Source organism: Ambystoma mexicanum, chromosome 3q (genome assembly GCF_040938575.1).
Source record: "Ambystoma mexicanum isolate Mex_15411 chromosome 3q, UKY_AmexF1_1, whole genome shotgun sequence".
NCBI lineage: Eukaryota > Metazoa > Chordata > Amphibia > Caudata > Ambystomatidae > Ambystoma > Ambystoma mexicanum.
The window spans coordinates 271,621,624-271,638,413 of NC_090926.1; the positions used below are offsets into that span (position 1 = coordinate 271,621,624).

Consider the following 16,790-nt stretch of genomic DNA (forward strand, 5'->3'; position numbering starts at 1 on the left):
GGTGTGCCCCTGCTGGACATCTGCAGGGCTGATATATGGAGGTCGATGACACCTTCACGATATTCTACTGCGTCGACAGGGATTCCAGGGAGGAGTCCAGAGTCTAGCCATTAATTGTAGAAAGGGTACATAAAAATGTTACATGAGAAACTAGACAAAGGAGATACTCAGTAACCCCTCCAGCACCCTATGGTAAAATGGTGTGTGCTGGGTCTAGAGAGTTATAAAATATAAGTAAAGTCAATTTCACTTCACTGCTCTTGGAAACAATAGTTTCACCAAGAGAAGGTATTTAAACATTTGGGAAATCTAAGAGACTTCTCGGTGCCACTGCACTGAAAGTGCTGTGTGTCACAATGTAACGATGATGCCTATGAAGTTTTTCAGACTCCAAAGTCAAAAGAAACACAGAGTCCAAATCACAGGAAAATACATGAGAGAGTGGGAAAAAGTCTCACTCTCTCCAGGTTAGATATAAAAAGTCCTAAAGTCCAGCAAACTGAGCTGGGGGTCTCTAAGGTAGAGAGGAATTAGAACATTTCTGAGAATTCTACCCAACAGTCACATTAGGGATAGTGTTACAAGCACGCCCATGTCGACATCCTCTTTCGATCCTCGAAAGACAAGATGCAATACTCTGCGATTACCACTAGATGTCGGTCTATATGCACAACATGTGACTCTAAGCAGATACAATCATCAGAAATGCTATTATGGTAAGTAATGCATGTCATATGGTGGGTGGGGGTAAGGGATTCAAAAGGGTGGGGGATTGGGGAAGGGTAATAAAGCGTAGGAAATGGGGGTTTTGGGTGGGAGGGCAAATTAAAAGAGAAACAAATCAACATTTCTATCACTGAAAACGTTTTCATTATTTATGTATTTGTTATAAAGACATGGAACCATTATAAATACCCAATAAATCAAAATTTAAAAACGTGCATGAGAAAAAATAACACAAAGTGTGAAAATATAGCAGCTGTCACCAGTTTGTCTTGGGCAAAAAGTAACCAAAAACCCATCATATAAAAAGATATAAGGATCCAATGTACAAGGGTGCCGGTGAGCTTACTGGCACCCTTGTTTCGGACCGCCACACTTGTAATTAGGCCCATTGTTTCTCAGTACTGACAAGTCAGTTTCCTCATAAGAATGCGCAAAAAAGGCAATGGCTTCCCTCTAAAAAGTCAGAACTGTGTTCAAAATAAGCAAAAAGACAGTGTGTCTCATAGAAATCTATGGAGGGAAAAGTTCAACAAGAAAATCTTGCTGAACAGTAACTGTACTTTACACCAATTTCCTGATCGTCTTGTTCTAAGCCTTACTTCCTAACTGTGTTACAAAGTGAGAATTTAGTAATACTTTTGTATTAAATGTGTTAATGTCCCCTCAGGTTGGCTTCCCAGATCCTGATTACCGTAATTGACCTGAAAAAGCTACTAACACTCCCCTTGTGAGAATAAAAACTATTAGGAAAGTTTTCTTTTATCAATGTTCCCTTTATATTCTATGTACACCCATGTTACGGAGATGTGTCATGTGTATGCTTCATCCCCTCTCCTTGTGAGACCCCCCCATATCCTGAATGAGTAGAGCCTTTTTCGACTCATTCATTCTTAGGGGCTCTACCTTTTGGAACTCTATTCCGATTTTTTTTTTAATTACTTTAATTACTTTTTCTATGGAGTCTTCTTGCCTCTATCTCTTTTAAGGCATCTCTGTTTTACTTTTGCAGCAAACAGCTCCTAATGGGCAGTGTTGCTGGAATCACTTTGGGTTCTCCTTTGAGATTCTTAACTTATCCTTACTTTCTACTGTTAGTTTCCTAGTATCCCACTTCTCTTGGCTCCTGTGACTTTTCAGTCAAATAGACAACCTTCTAATTATGGCTGGTGGCAGTGGACGAGTTCTACCGACTATTGTGCTGTTTTTGACTGCAGCCTGTATTCACAGTCCCGGTTGTGCACAATAAGGACACCTCAGTACTAACTGGTGGGCATTTTACTTATTTTGCCATCTCTAGCATAGTTTTCCTTTGTTAGCCCTTCTTGTGGGATTCTGCGAGAGGGAGATGTGTGTGAGTGTTGCCTTTGGCGGGAACCCTGGGGTGTCCCCGCCTAGGCTACGGTGTGTCTGGGCAGGCAGGAAGTGAGGGAGTATTTTTTCACTCCCCTGCTGTCTGCATGAGTACTTGAATGGAGCCTGCTCCCACTGGGGGTCGGGCTGTCCTGATTGGACAACCACCTGCCCCTTTCTGTAAACTGCTGAGAGAGATTGCAGAGGACGGTGTGCAGAAACTGAATAAAAAGTGAGGTTTCCGGAGATGAAAATGTCGACCACTGGAAACTGAAGTAACCGAAGAAGACGATCAGAGATGTCTGTTGTCCCTTTGCAGCACTGTGAAGCGACCACAGCCTGACCCCGTTTTCTATGCGACATCAGAACTCTGAAGAGAACAACTCCTTCCCTTTGGCTGGTGGGGCCAACCAGCCCTGAGACAAGTTACAATCTGGGCCATCTCCCAAGGTGTTGTCAGTCCAGAGCTGCAAACCGTGAATACCAGGGGACCTCCAACCCAATCGTAGTGCATCGTTTTACCAAGGCCAAATCCGTCCAAGTCTTTAATGAGGGCCAGGTGAACCTCCAGAGACACAATCCAACTCACCAGAGTGCAGGGCTTCAGGAATCGAATAAGATTAACTGTGCAAATTTTGTCCTTTGTTGATGTTGCAGAAAAGGCATCAAAACCGCGGAGTGACAATAGAAGTTGCAGAAATCCGTGCCAGACGTCCTCCCTCGAGATTTCTGCTGCAATATCCCGTCCATTGTCCTGCCTTTCTTCACTAGACCAAGGAATCCGGAGGTCGGGTCCAGTGCTGCCACATCGAGGAGAATCCAGCCATAAATGTCTTCAAACACAAGGTACCGTGGGGAAAAAGGTATTGGCTACCTTAATCTGAGAAGTCTCTCCAGAATGTTGGAGTGCACGTAGAGGTGACCAGGGCAACCCCCTCTTACCTCCGACCCAAGCTGCTGTTTGTGTCCCTTTAGCGAGTCCTTTAACAGGGACTCCAACGTTGGCTATATCTTTTTGCATCTTAGAGACTAGAGACTATCCACAAGAGTTTTCGTCGTTCTGCTGCTTGCAAAGATTTTGAGACCTCTCCAAACTGCCTTTAGCTAGGGTTGCATTTTGGACTTTCAAAGCCTTGCTTTTCGAAGAAACTGCCTATAAAACCTCAAGCCTTGCTAGTATTACACTAGCCAACTATTTTCCTTCCTAAAAGTCATTATCTTATGTGTTTTTGCTAACTCAATACAATTACTGTATTACTTTGTGTGTGCACGTTATTACCGATAATTCGGTAGAACTGTCATTAGGGTCAAAAGCTGTAACAATTGTAACCGTGAGCAACTACAAACTAAGCAGTGGCCTTTGAAAAGTATTCTTAAGTATTTTGATTTAATGTGCTAAGTATTTTAAAGTAATTCTTGTGTACATCTAATAAATCTATATTTTAATGTACATTTATTTAGTAAATGTTTCATTGAATTGCATTACTAACTAGGTTCAGTGTACTTACCTACAGCTCACATCTTCCTCTCATGAAAAGCATGACTGCTCTGCCACTCTACCAAGGTTCCACGAGTAGTACAGACGGGATGGCAAGAGTTGGGGATCTAAAACCATTGTTATTGTTTTATAAAGTCTTACCTCGCAGTGGACTTAAGTAAAACTCCCCTAGCCACCCAAACTTTTGTCTTTTGTTTTTGCACCCAGTCCTGACTTTTGGCATTGAATTGAAGCCTTCCACTGGCATTATTCTCACTTGTTTGGGGAAACTAACAAGTTCTTCAGTCAGTCAGTACTGGGAAAAAATGTTTCCCTTAGTCTTTTGACGTGTTATCTATTTTGGGTAACTTTTATGTTGTTGCACAAAGCATATTCCAATACAGTGCAATGGGGATACTTTTGTATTTATTTATGATTTATTTGAACATTTATATAGGACACAAAACCCAAAGGTATAAAGGCGCTTAAAACTAGATTGGTTGCAGGCATGACATTTGAACTTCAGCAATGAAATGGTTACAAAGCAGGGTACAGTGCGGACATGTGGGAAACCACGACTTACAATCTTGACATACAGTATACATTGATGCTATATGCAAAGTTTACACAGAATACACAGGCAGTAGTATATGTTTGCTAGATTATCAGGCATCTTGTTTGAACAGGGTTTTTACGGAAGGACTTTAGGGACGTCACCATTCTTAGTGATGGCGGCAGGGTATTCCAACGTTGGGCAGCAACCACCGGGAAGCTAGAACCGCCGGCTTTCTGTCTCCTGAATCTCAGTTTGGAGATTACGCTGGTGTTGGAGGAGCGGGTAGGTCTGTTGGATTGGGTTTTTGCAATTTGATTGGAAAAGTATGCTGGGGCATTGTTCGAAAGGCATTTATGGGTCAGTGCGAGGACTATGAATTTAATTCTGCCTCGTACTGGAGCCAATGAATGTTGCGTCTTGTGGATGTTTTTGTCCCTGGGTTTGTCTAGCGCAGCTCTGATTGTGTTGTTTTGCACAACTTGTTTGATGTTTCTGGCATGGGATCCTGCAAAGAGTGAGTTGCAATAGTCTTTCCTTAAGAGGATGAATGCTCTCGCCAGGGTAATGCAATTGTCAGATGAGAGGAAAGGTCTGCTAGCTCTAATTTAGTTTGGAAGTATATGCGGATGATGAGACAATGTCATTGACCTGTCTTGTTCAGGACAGAGTTGTCAATGTCAGACCCCTAATGTTTTTATTTCTTTGGCAACATTAATGGTATTGCCATCGATGATGGATGATTTAGATTGTTGTGGTAGGTTTAGTTTTGACTTGCTACCTATGATGAGCAATTCATTTTTCTCATCATTCAGACATAGTTTGTTTAGTGCCATCCAAGCTTGGATGATGAGATAGATTTTGTTGATGGTGTCAGAGTCTGTCGTAGGAGCCTGTGACTGGGAGGGGTGTTTGGGTGTCGTCTGCATAATTTGTATACGTGACACCCAATTTGGCTAGTTTGTCGAAGAGAAGTTTGGTAAAGGCATTGTATAGTGTGGGTGATACACAGGACCCTTTTGGTACCACACAAGACTAGTGTTGGTGTAGCAGCTGAGGATGCTGAGAAGACCCTTATGGTGCGGTTGGAAAGAAACCATTCAATCCAATTTATGGCTTCCGGGGATTAATGGGCAGCCGTTTCGAGATGATGGTAAAGGATTTTGTGGTTGACTAAATCGAATGCTGCGGACAGGTCCAGCAGGAGGAGGATGCAGAAGTCCCCTTTGTCCTTAATTTGATCAATTTGAGTTTTTAGATCCAAGAGTGCTGTTTCTGTACAGTGACCTCGGCGGAAGCCAGACTGTCTGAGGCCTAAGATATTGTTTGATTCAAGAAACTTTTGAATCTGTAGATAAGCTACTCAGTCTACGTTTTTTAGTAGAAACGGCACCGTGGTGATGGGTCAGAAATGAGTTGGAATGTTTGGGTCCAGTGTGTTTTTATTTTTAGCAACAGTAATACCCAAGCTTCTTTTAGGTCGTCCAGTAGTTTGCATGTGCAAAATAACTATTGATGAGTGAGGTAAGAAAGGGGGCCAATTCGTTAGCACACTCTTTAATGAATGTGGGAGGGCAAATGTGCCCTTTGCATCTTGAGGGTTTGAGACCTTTGATGGTTTTTAAGGTAGTCCGAGGGGTGAAGGCAAATTTGTGAGTATATTGATGGCTTATGGAAGGGGCGTCTTCAGGGGTGTGGTCCTGGTTGAGTATCGCTTTTTTGGTTTCAATTTTATTTTGAAGGAGAGTAATCTTGTCAGCAAGGGCATTTGGTGTTTGAGCGACATTGCTGGTCCATGATGCAGTGGTCAGGGGTAGGGGCAGGCGATTCTTGCTCGCAGAGTATGGCAAAGAGTTCTCTGGAGCTATATTGGGCATTCTGGACTCTCAGATTATAGGAGTCTCCTTTGGCTTTAATGGTGGCTGCCTTTTATTCCTTAGTAAGGGCAAGGAAGTGGGCCTTATTCGCCATTGATGGCGGTTTCCCCCAATTACATTCGGCTGCCCTTTTGGCTGCCCGTAACGTTTGTAGGTCTGCAGTGAACCAGGAGTTGGCATGGGAAATTACTTTCCGGACACTTAGCGTAGCTACTTTGTCAATGGCTGCTAGAATAGTGGTGTTGTAGAGCATAACTAGAAAGGTAGGATCCAGTTGGTGGGTGGAGTGTTAGTTAATGGTAGCAAGAGGGGTAGCATATTATTTTTAGTGATGTTTTTCTGACTTCTTGACGGTATTGATGAAGTAAATAGTGGGTTTATCCAGTTTAGTGGTTCTCCAGAATAGGGTCTGGCATGGATTCACATGCTCATGAATATTCCCTGTCGTCAAGCTCGGAATCCTCAGTAAAGAAAAAATCTGTTTGTTTCACTTCTGAATTGTCTTTCTCCTAACAACCAATCACTGGTCTCTGGGTCATAATGCTCCCAGCCAATGACTGCCCTCTACCTAAGCCCCTCCTCTGGCAGCCATCTACAGATTTGGTAGCAGGTGAAGTGGCAGTAGGACTAAGAAGAGCCACAGAGGGGTAGGCGGGAGGGTTCGCATGTGAATCCATGCCAGACCCATGCTGGAGAACAACAGTTACAGGTAAGTAACTTGTTCCTTCTCCAGCATGGGGTCTGGCATGGATTCATCGTGCGGAGGTTATGGCCACAAGAAACGCCATTTTCCATGACCAGAATTTCAGTGGTGCCGAATGCATAGGCTTGAACGGTGGACTCATGACCCTAGTCACCACCACATTGAGCTCTCACGCTGGGGCCGGAGCCTTCACCAGCGGGAACAAACGGAAAAGTCCTTTGAGGAACTCCTTGACCAGGCGGTGTGACCACGACGACTACCATCCCGCACTTCTGGTGTATCGGGAGATAGCCGCCAGATGAACCGTGATGGAAGCATGAGCCAGTCCTGCTTTGGCAAGCGACAGCGAATATGGCAGCACCTGTGGAGCTGTAATCCGTAGAGGGTCGATGATCTTTGCACAGCACCAGACTGCAAACTTCTTCCACTTATGTCCATTGCATTTCAGTGTAGAGGAAGCCCAGGCCTTGGCAAGCACCTCCTTGCAGTCCGCCGGGATATCGTATCCTCCAACCCCTAGCGCTGCAGGAGCCAGGCCTGAAAGTTCAGCGACCCTGGGTCGTGATGCAGGATCGGACCTCCTTCTCTGGCGAGAAGATCTGCGGCCACTGGAAGCTTGAATGGAGGGGACGCCGACAAGTCCAGAAGGTCCGGGTACCATATCTGTCTCGGCCACGCCGGTGCGACGAGGATCATCCTGCACTGGGACCATCTGAGTTGATTGACTAGTTGCGAAAGCAACGGCAATAGAGGGAACGTATACAGAAACAGGCCGTCCCAAGGAAATGAGAATGCGTCCCCAATGCTCCCCGGCTGGGGAGCATGTGAATCCATGCCAGACCCGTGCTGGAGAAAAACAGGTAAGTAACTTCTTCCTTATAGCTGTCCTGAAGAGGATAGTGTTGTGGTCGGAGCACAGACAAGGTGCATTGGCAAGGATGTCCTTCTTCATGGGTTGGTTGGGCTATGCGATGTGTCAACCCTTGGGCTATCGTTGAGTTGGTCATGCAATGTGGTTGTAAGTATAGAGGGTCATTCAGAACAAGGTTTTGTGTTGGTGGCTAAGAGTGCGGTAATATCTTCGAAGGAGGATATTGGGCCTGGTGGTCTATACACTATGTGGAGAGTGAGGGTGCATGTGTGGGTAAGTGCCATTTTCAGATTAATTATTTCCCCTGATGGGAATGAGTGTTCTGCCGAGATCCTAAGATCAAAGGAGATTTTTGCAAGGAGAGCTACTCCTTCCTTTAGTTGCAGTTCTATCCTTCCTGTAGATAGTGTAGCCTTCTGGGATGCCTAAGGAAATGGCCGGACCTGAGGCTGCATGGAGCCAGGTTTCCATGATAGCAAGGATTTCTAAATTGTTGGCTGTAATGAGGTCTGCAATTTCTAACGTGTGGGCTGGGAGCAATCTAGCGTTGATAAGAGCTCCATTCATGTGTGTTAGGGCATCGATGTAATGTGTGCCCTCGTTGCTGGATGTAGTTTTCAATTCTTTTTGATTGTTTTTTTAAGTGAGAGGGTTGCATCGACTGGTAAGGTTTCCATGACCTCAGCAGTTTTTTCACAGTTACTTTGTTGGTGGGTTGAGGAGGGGGTGTCTGTGAAAGGGTGCATACTTCCTAACTCTAACAGGTAAGGTGCGTAATGTGGTCATTTTGGTGTGCAGGTAGGTACGCGATGATAGTCGTTTGTTCCTTAGGAGAGTAGCGCAGGGGGCTGGGTATGGTGTGTGAAGATTGCAGTGATGTTAGTCAGTGGACCCCTCAGAGTGCAAGGGCAAAAATGGAGGTGTCTTGTCTTATGATATAAGGGCTGTGAAAACTAACAACATATTTTTCCTCCACTTTATCACAGGTACACAAAGTTGGATTGCTCTGTATGCATTCTAAAAAATGGGTAGTTGTCCCAATTGGACGCCTTAAATGTAATTGAATATATTTGTATACAGTTTTTACTTGTAGCATTCTAGTTAGGAGCATACATTGTTGAATAAGTATATTTTTGGTACTTATTGTGCTTACATTCTATTCTTTGACAATCTCTTTAGAGCGTTAGCTGTACTTTACTCCAAGCCCTTGATCTCTTTAGTCTTCTAAGCCTTCGTGCGCCATTACTCTACAAAGTGAGTGTTATGCTTTTGTTTTAAACATTGATGCTCCACCAAGATTTGCTGTCTTGAACCCACATCAAAATTGTTCTGAAACCCCTTCTATCTCCTTTCTACATATTTAGTTTATAGAAGAGCAATTTAGTTTGATTTCCCACAAGTTCATTTTCGAAATAGTGAAGGTGATTGGACCCTCGGGTCTTCACTGACAATACCTGTGTTTTTCGGGGCTATTGCCACCATTTACCTGCTCACTTGCCAGCTTCCTTCCTGCAGGACTCCTCTGATGTTGGCTGTCATGAATGGTCATGTGGACTGTGCCCACCTATTACTGGAAAAAGGAGCCACTGCAGATGCTGCAGATAAGAGAGGCAGGACCACGCTTCATCGTGGGGTGAGTGATCCAGAAGTAGCTCAACCTTTAATGAAATGATCACCTTATATTACACTAGTCTGGTCTGAAGTAGGGTGTCTATGCTCTAAATTGGCCCCCTTCTCTTTGCTCTACGGTAGTTCTAAGCTTGTGACTATCTGACTAGTTTCCTGGTCATGTTCCTCCAACATAAGTTGCCTCTTTTCCTTGGTTAATGTAAAGCAGAAGCAGTTCTACCTTTCACCATCTCTTTAGTTGCTAGATTAGCAAGTTTGTTTAAACGTGGCTGAGTTTTCTGTAAATCGTTGTCCAGGGATGTATTTCTCACTCCTATGGTTTGTCATTTGCATTAGTATGCTGGTTAACTTTTCTAATTGTACGCTTTTTGTTAACGTGTCTGTTCTATTCGGTGGTACGATTTAAATCCTTCTGTTAGACTAGACTGAAGCTGGTGCCACAGCACTGTATGTCACAGTTTGGACATTTGTAATTAAGAACATCACAACCAGATGCGCAAATTTCAACCATTCTATTAGGGACTGTGTGCAGGGGTGCGCCCCCTTGACTATAAACAGGATCTTCCCAAAATAAATAAAATATACGATGTCCTTCATTCACAGGCGTCTTTGACGACAGCTTTTCCCAATCTCGGGGTAGCGGGCTCAGGCTTTTTGTGTCTCAGCCGTCACTGTTGCAAATTCCCAGAGGAGCTTGTTAGGACAGTTTTTCTGAAGTCCAACTAAGGGCTTAGTAAAAGCATTCAGCTGAGGCAGTACAAGACTCCACTCTTAGTATAAGGCTGTACCACCTGAGTTCATGGTAGCGTAGACGGAGCAGCCAGGCTTATTTTAGGAAGAAGAGAGGGCTTTAGAATCAGTACAAATGAAATTGTAATACAAATTTGTATTGTAAAAATAAAGGATATTTTTTAAATGCAGGTCAGCCCAGATAAATCTAGGAGGTAAGTACGTACTAACACATTATACGAAATCACAATATAAAAACACAACACTATACTTGAAGGTACACAAACCCAAATATAGACCTTATTTGAAATACCCAACAGTAGTTCTAGGGCAGCAAAAACCTTTTCATACACATTCAGTATAGGTCAGGCCTATTCTTGGAGTAAAAACCAATTGTTACTTTTCACAGTTACATTCAGTAATGCAAGGGCAGTTGACCCTTCCAGTTGTATAATGATTCTCAGTACAAATCACTTAATCAGTCGATTGGACAATATACTTTTTGTGAATAGTGGAACACGTATTCAAGGTGCAGTAAAAACATATAACTACTTTTGTGATAACACAGTTATACTAGGTGAGTAAACCTCGGGATGTAATATACATTCTGATGCTAGTTAATCTGCTTAGAATCGCATGCTGTGGATATGGTCCCACATCCAGTGGTAACCGCAAAGTATTGCATCTTGTCTTTCGAGGATCGAAAGGGGACGTCAGCATAGGCGTGTCTGTAACACTATCCCTAACGTGATGTGTAGTGTACCCAAAATCCCTTATACGCCGAGGTCCCTCAGGGTTTTTTTCCACCCAGATAACTGATCGCCCTATTGAGGAGCTCTTTCATAAGAGACATTGTTATACCTTGTTTATAGACTTTGCCGATTATCCCCTGATACTAACTTCGACGGTGCTACCTGTGCTATGCCTAAGACTGCAGTGGACTTTGATGCCTAAACTCCGGCGGCGGAGCCGTCCACGTGGCCGAGCCCTCTGACCGGCCTACACGGTAGAGAGAGTGGGGTCGGGTAGTCAAATCCTTTCAGGTATGTCTATCCTCTTTCCCCCTCTTTGCCCTATAGGTCTGGGCATCGCCTTTAATACCCATTCGCTATGGAAAGGACACCATTTAGATTTTGCCCCTCTTCCAGGGCCAGATACCCTTCGAAGGACGAGCATGATAAGTGCAATAACTGACTACCCCTTGACCACGACGAAGCATGGTGCGCGGCCTGTAGACTCCTTCGACCTAAACGTGAGTCACACTATGGGGAAAACACCCGGTGACAAGGCCGTAAGATAAGAAACACACTAAACACACAACACCTGCCCTGGTTTTGACGGTACCATGGAAGCTGGCGAAAAATCACTGATAGGACCGCCGAAAGTTTCGATGGAATCCTCTGATCTTCAAGATCAACGGCCTTCCCCGCATCCGCAGCAGCGTCTTGAGACTGGGCCTTCAAAAAATAAGGGTGCTCCCTCCAAACCACATTCGGCCGTCGAAGTGCGCTCGTCTGACACTCCGACGCCCTCTAAGACCCGGGTAGGGGAAAAATCTACCGCTAGGCCTCCTAGTCACTCGGTAGTAGAAAAATCCACTGCTAGGCCTCCTAGTGATACGGCATGCCCCACTTCACTGAACATTGCCGAAAGCATTGCTAGGATTGCTTCGGCAGTGGGGCTGAAGCTTAAAGATGCAACGAAGCACAAGGTGAGGGCTGCGGACACGCCCAAAGATGTGCCGCAACTCCCCGAGGCTCAAGTAGATTACTAGGAGAGTCAGGAGCCTTTGGCTAGCTCTATGGTAAACAAATTTCGGCGCCATAGGGAGGAAAATTGAAAATGTTCCACCCATTGACCCTTCTGGTTCGTCTAAATGGACCAAAGAACAATTTGAAGGGTGCATGGACCGTTTGGAAAAGTTTGTCTCACATTCAGAGCAGACTACCACCAAGAGACCTCGGGAGGACCTTCCCTTTGTGCTTGTTTCTAAATTTCCTAGAAATGTTGTACCTTCTCAAGAACAGTTCACTTCTATCCACCCAGAAGATGGAATCCAGATGGACACTTATCAGGACATTTATGATGAGGAAGAGGAGACTACCTTCCTACAAGACTACACTGTGGATGACCAGGCGGATCCCACAGAAGGCTGGGAGGACACTCACCAGGTTGAGACGGAACCATGGGCACTCCCTACTCACGACCAGGACACGGATGTCCTATGTTTGGATTGCCCTCCCTCCACTCCTGTCCGCCAAGCTTCCCTAGTGGACGATTAGATGGCATTCAATGCCATTTTAAGAAAGGCGGCAGATTATTTAAAATCGCCACCCAGAAGGCCCTACCCGAACAAGATTTTGTGGAGGATATTCTTAAAGAAATACACCCCTCCAGCCAAGCCATACCTCTCCTTAATTCCATTAAAAGGAGTTTGGCTCAGACTAGGGCAGTAAATCCAAGAGTGGAGAAATTATTTTTCCCATCGCCTACTGACCCTACATAAATTAAAGGCCACGCCACCCCCGACTCCCTAGTGGTTACCACCACCCGGAAACAGGTGGGAGTACCTCTTGCTACGGGAGAGTCGCCTCCTGATAAGGAGTCAAAAAGATTGTATGCCTTGGGTAAGCGAATTACAATGGCAGGTGCTTTTACCACGCGCATAGCAAACAACACTACGTTGCTTGCCAGTTATGCTGATACACAGTGGAACCTTATACAAGAAGGTCTCTAGGAGGTGCCTGAACCCGCAAGAACCAGATTACTCGCTGTCGTGGCCGAGGGCAGGCAGGTCAACCAAAATGTACTAAAATAAAAACGCTCTGGATACTGCAGAGACGGCAGGAAGGTCCCTAGCTCAGGGCACCCTGCTCAAACCGCACGCTTGGCTCTGAAACTCGGGCTTCAAGCCGGACACCCGAGCAGCCCTTTTTAATAAATCTATTGAGGAGTCACATCTCATTGGTAAAGCTGTCAACGATGCTCTAGAGACTGCCAAAAAGAGCACCAGACTCTTAAATCCCTTCAGCAAATCACACAAACCCCCCGCCGGTCCGTTCCTGCCGGTCCTTTCGAGGCCAATCCCGTTCCGCACAAAACATGTACAATATGGGAAACACCTGGAACGCAGGACAAGCATCCAGCACCACCGCCAAATATCCACCTAAGGGGTCAGCAGCGCGGGAAATGCAGAAGCCCCAACTCCAGGGGAACCACAGCTTCTGGTCAGAAATGACCTACGGACCCAGGTCCCCTCCCATGTCACACCAGTCAGGGGGTGCTTAACATCTTTCCTTTCGGCATGGGAGTGGATTACATCAGACCAGTGGGTTCTAAAAACAGTTGCCAACGGGTACTGTTTGGAATTCACCCAACCCCCACAATTCAGACTGCCCAGAGCATGACGCCTGACGCCAGACCATCTGCGAATCTGAATACAAGAACTAGAGGCACTTCTGAGAAAGGACGCCATAGAAGCCGTCCCTATTCTTCAGGTAAACAAGGGTATTTATTCAGTGTACTTCCTTGTACCCATAAAGGACCTCACCATGCGCCCTTTGTTAGAATTGCGCCCAGCAAACAAATTTATCAAACCTCAAAAGTTTCGTATGGTAACCCTACAGGAAGTAATCCCACTGTTGAAACAGGGGGATTACATGGCAACATTGGACATGAAAGATGCATACTTTCTATCTGTCCCCGTTTACCCTTACCTCGACGACTGGCTCATAACAGGTGACTCTTACGAAACGTGCCTAGTGAATACTTGGAAGACAATAGACCTCCTGTTCAGTCTGGGATTCTCCATCAACAAGAAGAAATCCAGCCTAGACCACAGTCAAGTCGAGCAATTTCTAGGGGCTCTGATTCTGACAAAGGACGGCCTTGTCTTCCCCTCCAACGAGAGGGCTCAGAACATGCTTTCTCAGATCCCTCAATATGTAGCCAGTCGGGAAGTGACGGTACGCAAGGCCATGCATTTGCTAGGTATGATGGCTTCATGCATGTACTTAGTTCCCCACACGTTGCTGCGCATGCGTCCCATGCAAGAGTGGCTCAACAGCCTGTGGTGTCAGGCCAGCGGACAATGGGAAGATCTGGTAGTTGTCTCGCCAGCCCTCGTTCTCTCTCTGAAAGTGGTGGTCGAGGGAAAACCTCTTGAAGGGAAAGACCTTCATCACTCCTGCAGTAGAAGCCACTCTCACGACAGACTCATCTCTCACGGGGTGGGGGGGCTCACCTGCTTCAGCAGACAGCGCATGGAGTGTGGTCCCCACAAGTAGCGTCCAACCATATAAATCTGTTAGAGCTGCTAGCAGTATTCAAAGCACTGAAGGCCTTTCAGACACAGCTATAGCGGATGACAGTCCTGGTCCTGACAGACAGCACCACAGCCATGTATTACCTAAACAAACAGGGGGGCACACACTTTGCAGGGCTATTCAAGCTGTCCCGGAACATCTGGATGTGGGCTCTCAGACACAAGATGTTCCTACTCTCACAACACGTTCCAGGAGAACTCGATCTTCTTGCGGACGTGCTCAGCAGAGATTTCCCACTGCCTGTAGAATAGGAATGGCATCTGCACAAAGACATCGTCTCCAACGTCTTTGCAGAATGGGGCTTCCCAGAGATCGACGTGTTCGCAACTCAGGAGAACGCCCAATGCCAAGACTACGCCTCCAGTTACCCCCCAGAACCACTCCAAGGGCAACGGGCTCTGGATAACATGGTCAGTGAAATTTGTCTATGCTCCCCCCCCCCCCCCCCCCTCCCCGACTCCCCTACTCAACAAGATAGTACACAAGATGCACCAGGAACCAGTTACCATGATTTTGGTGGCCCCCATGTGGGCCCGCAAACCCTGGTTCGCTCATCTAATGGGAATGTCCCTCTCCCCCCCTCCCCCCCGTGAAACTACCCTGCCCGTACAACATGTTGTCTCCGGACAGAGGGGAGACACTACACCCATGCCCGCAAACTCTGAATTTAGCGGCCTGGCCCCTGCGCTCCTAGAGTTTGCACACCTCTAACTCTCTCAGATGCATGGACATACTCAGGGAGGCTAGAAAACCTAATACTCGTTATTGCTATTCCAGTAAGTGTAAACGCTTTGTCATCTGGTGTAAAACTAAGGGCGTCAATCCCATTGACTGCTCACCTACCCACATTGTGTTGTACCCAACTCATTTATTGGACTCGGGTTTAGATTTTAATTCCCTAAAGGTTCATCTAGCTGCTCTATCAGCCTACGCTACGTCACAGCAGAAAGTGTTGTGGTAGAAAATACCTGTTATTAAGGCTTTTATGGAAGGGGTTAAAATAATTTGCCCCCCCATTTCTAACCCAGCTCCCCGATGGATCTATGTGGTTTTGACCAGACTATTGGGGTCTCCCTTTGAGCCAATGCATAAAGCAAGTCTAAAAGACCTTACTTACAAGATGGCCTTCCTAGTGGCTATCACTTCTATTAGAAGGGTTAGCGAACTACAGGCCCCTTCAGTTCTAGACCCTTTTGTTACAGTCCACAGGGATAAGGTGGTTCTGCGCACTCATTCCCGATTTGCGCCTAAATTCATCTCAAAGTTCCATGTGAACCAATCAATCGAACTACCCACTTTCTTCCAGAATCCCACTAGCATGGCTGAAAGAAGCCTACACAAACTAGATGTGCACAGGGCAGTCATGTTTTACCTGGAAAGGACGAAACCACTCAGGAAGACAAGCCAGTTTTTCGTTTCAGTGGCAGCTGGTAGAGTAGGGGATCCTGTCTCTAAATCAGCTATGTCAAGGTGGATTGTCAAATGCATCACACTGTTATACTCTTGCCAAGAGAGAACTGCCCTTCAAACCTAGAGCACACTCTACTCTGGGCACTGGGTCTTCCATAGCATACATTTCAAATGTTCCCCTTGAGTCCATTTGCAAAGCGGCAACCTGGAGTTCTGTACACAACTTTACAAAACACTATTGCCTGGACACCCATTCTAGATCTGATTCTCAGGTGAGACGAGCAGTATGAAGACATCTTTTCACTACTGTTCCTTCTCATAACCCACCTCCGGGTACTGCTCGCTAGTTTATGCACAGCATGTGATTCTAAGCAGATTAGCAAGCATCGGAAGACATGGATTACTCACCGTAATAGCATTTCTGATGATTGTATCTGCTTAGATTCACATGCGCCCACCTTTCCTCTCCGCTCGGATGGAAGGAACATGGATGTCTTACTACTTTCTCTCTTTTCTGTACTCGCTCACGTTAGTCATGGGCTCCCTCATGGCAGAAAAAAATACTATCGGAGTGACCTCGACGCGTGAGGGATTTTGGGTACACTACACATCACGTAGGGATAGTGTTACAGGCATGCCCCTGTCGACGTCCCCTTTCGATTCTCGAAAGACAAGATGCAATACTCTGCGGTGACCACTGGATGTCAGACTATATGCACAGCATGTGAATCTAAGCAGATACAATCATCAGAAATGCTTTTACGGTAAGTAATGCATATCATGTTCTTTATATGGATTCTTCTCCTGCAGATTCCTCATCACCCCTCCCATCCAACCCCACTATGAAAGTGTCTGCAGTCAGTGGCTGTGTTTCTCTTGAGAGGAAATAAGTGAGCTATGGTTTCAGGGGCTGTGGGTCTCTCTTGGTTCAGTGATGCATTCCTTCTACGGTCTCTTTCCCATAAAAAGAAAAACCCAGTTGGAGGTTTTCGTGTTCTTTTTCACTTTCGACTGTTTGGCTGTATTGTTGGTTTTCCTCTGCAATGGTTGAACTTGGGGGGGATATGGGAGGGGGGCCTGAGGTACAGGGACATAGTGACGCAGTATGTGTATGACGACCAGCGTCATCCAGAGCCGACG

General features: G+C 45.8%; 1 protein-coding gene across 3 annotated transcripts in view; it reads left to right on the plus strand.

Annotated features, from left to right (window-relative positions):
* The window catches only part of ANKRD52 (ankyrin repeat domain 52), a 1,656,133-nt gene that overhangs the window by 1,113,131 nt on the left and 526,212 nt on the right, over window positions 1-16,790 (plus strand). For all 3 annotated transcript variants that reach the window (XM_069653745.1, XM_069653746.1, XM_069653747.1), the window contains one exon: window positions 9,073-9,190. In XM_069653745.1, coding sequence (XP_069509846.1) covers window positions 9,073-9,190 — 118 coding nt within the window. The remainder of the gene's footprint in view (window positions 1-9,072; window positions 9,191-16,790) is intronic.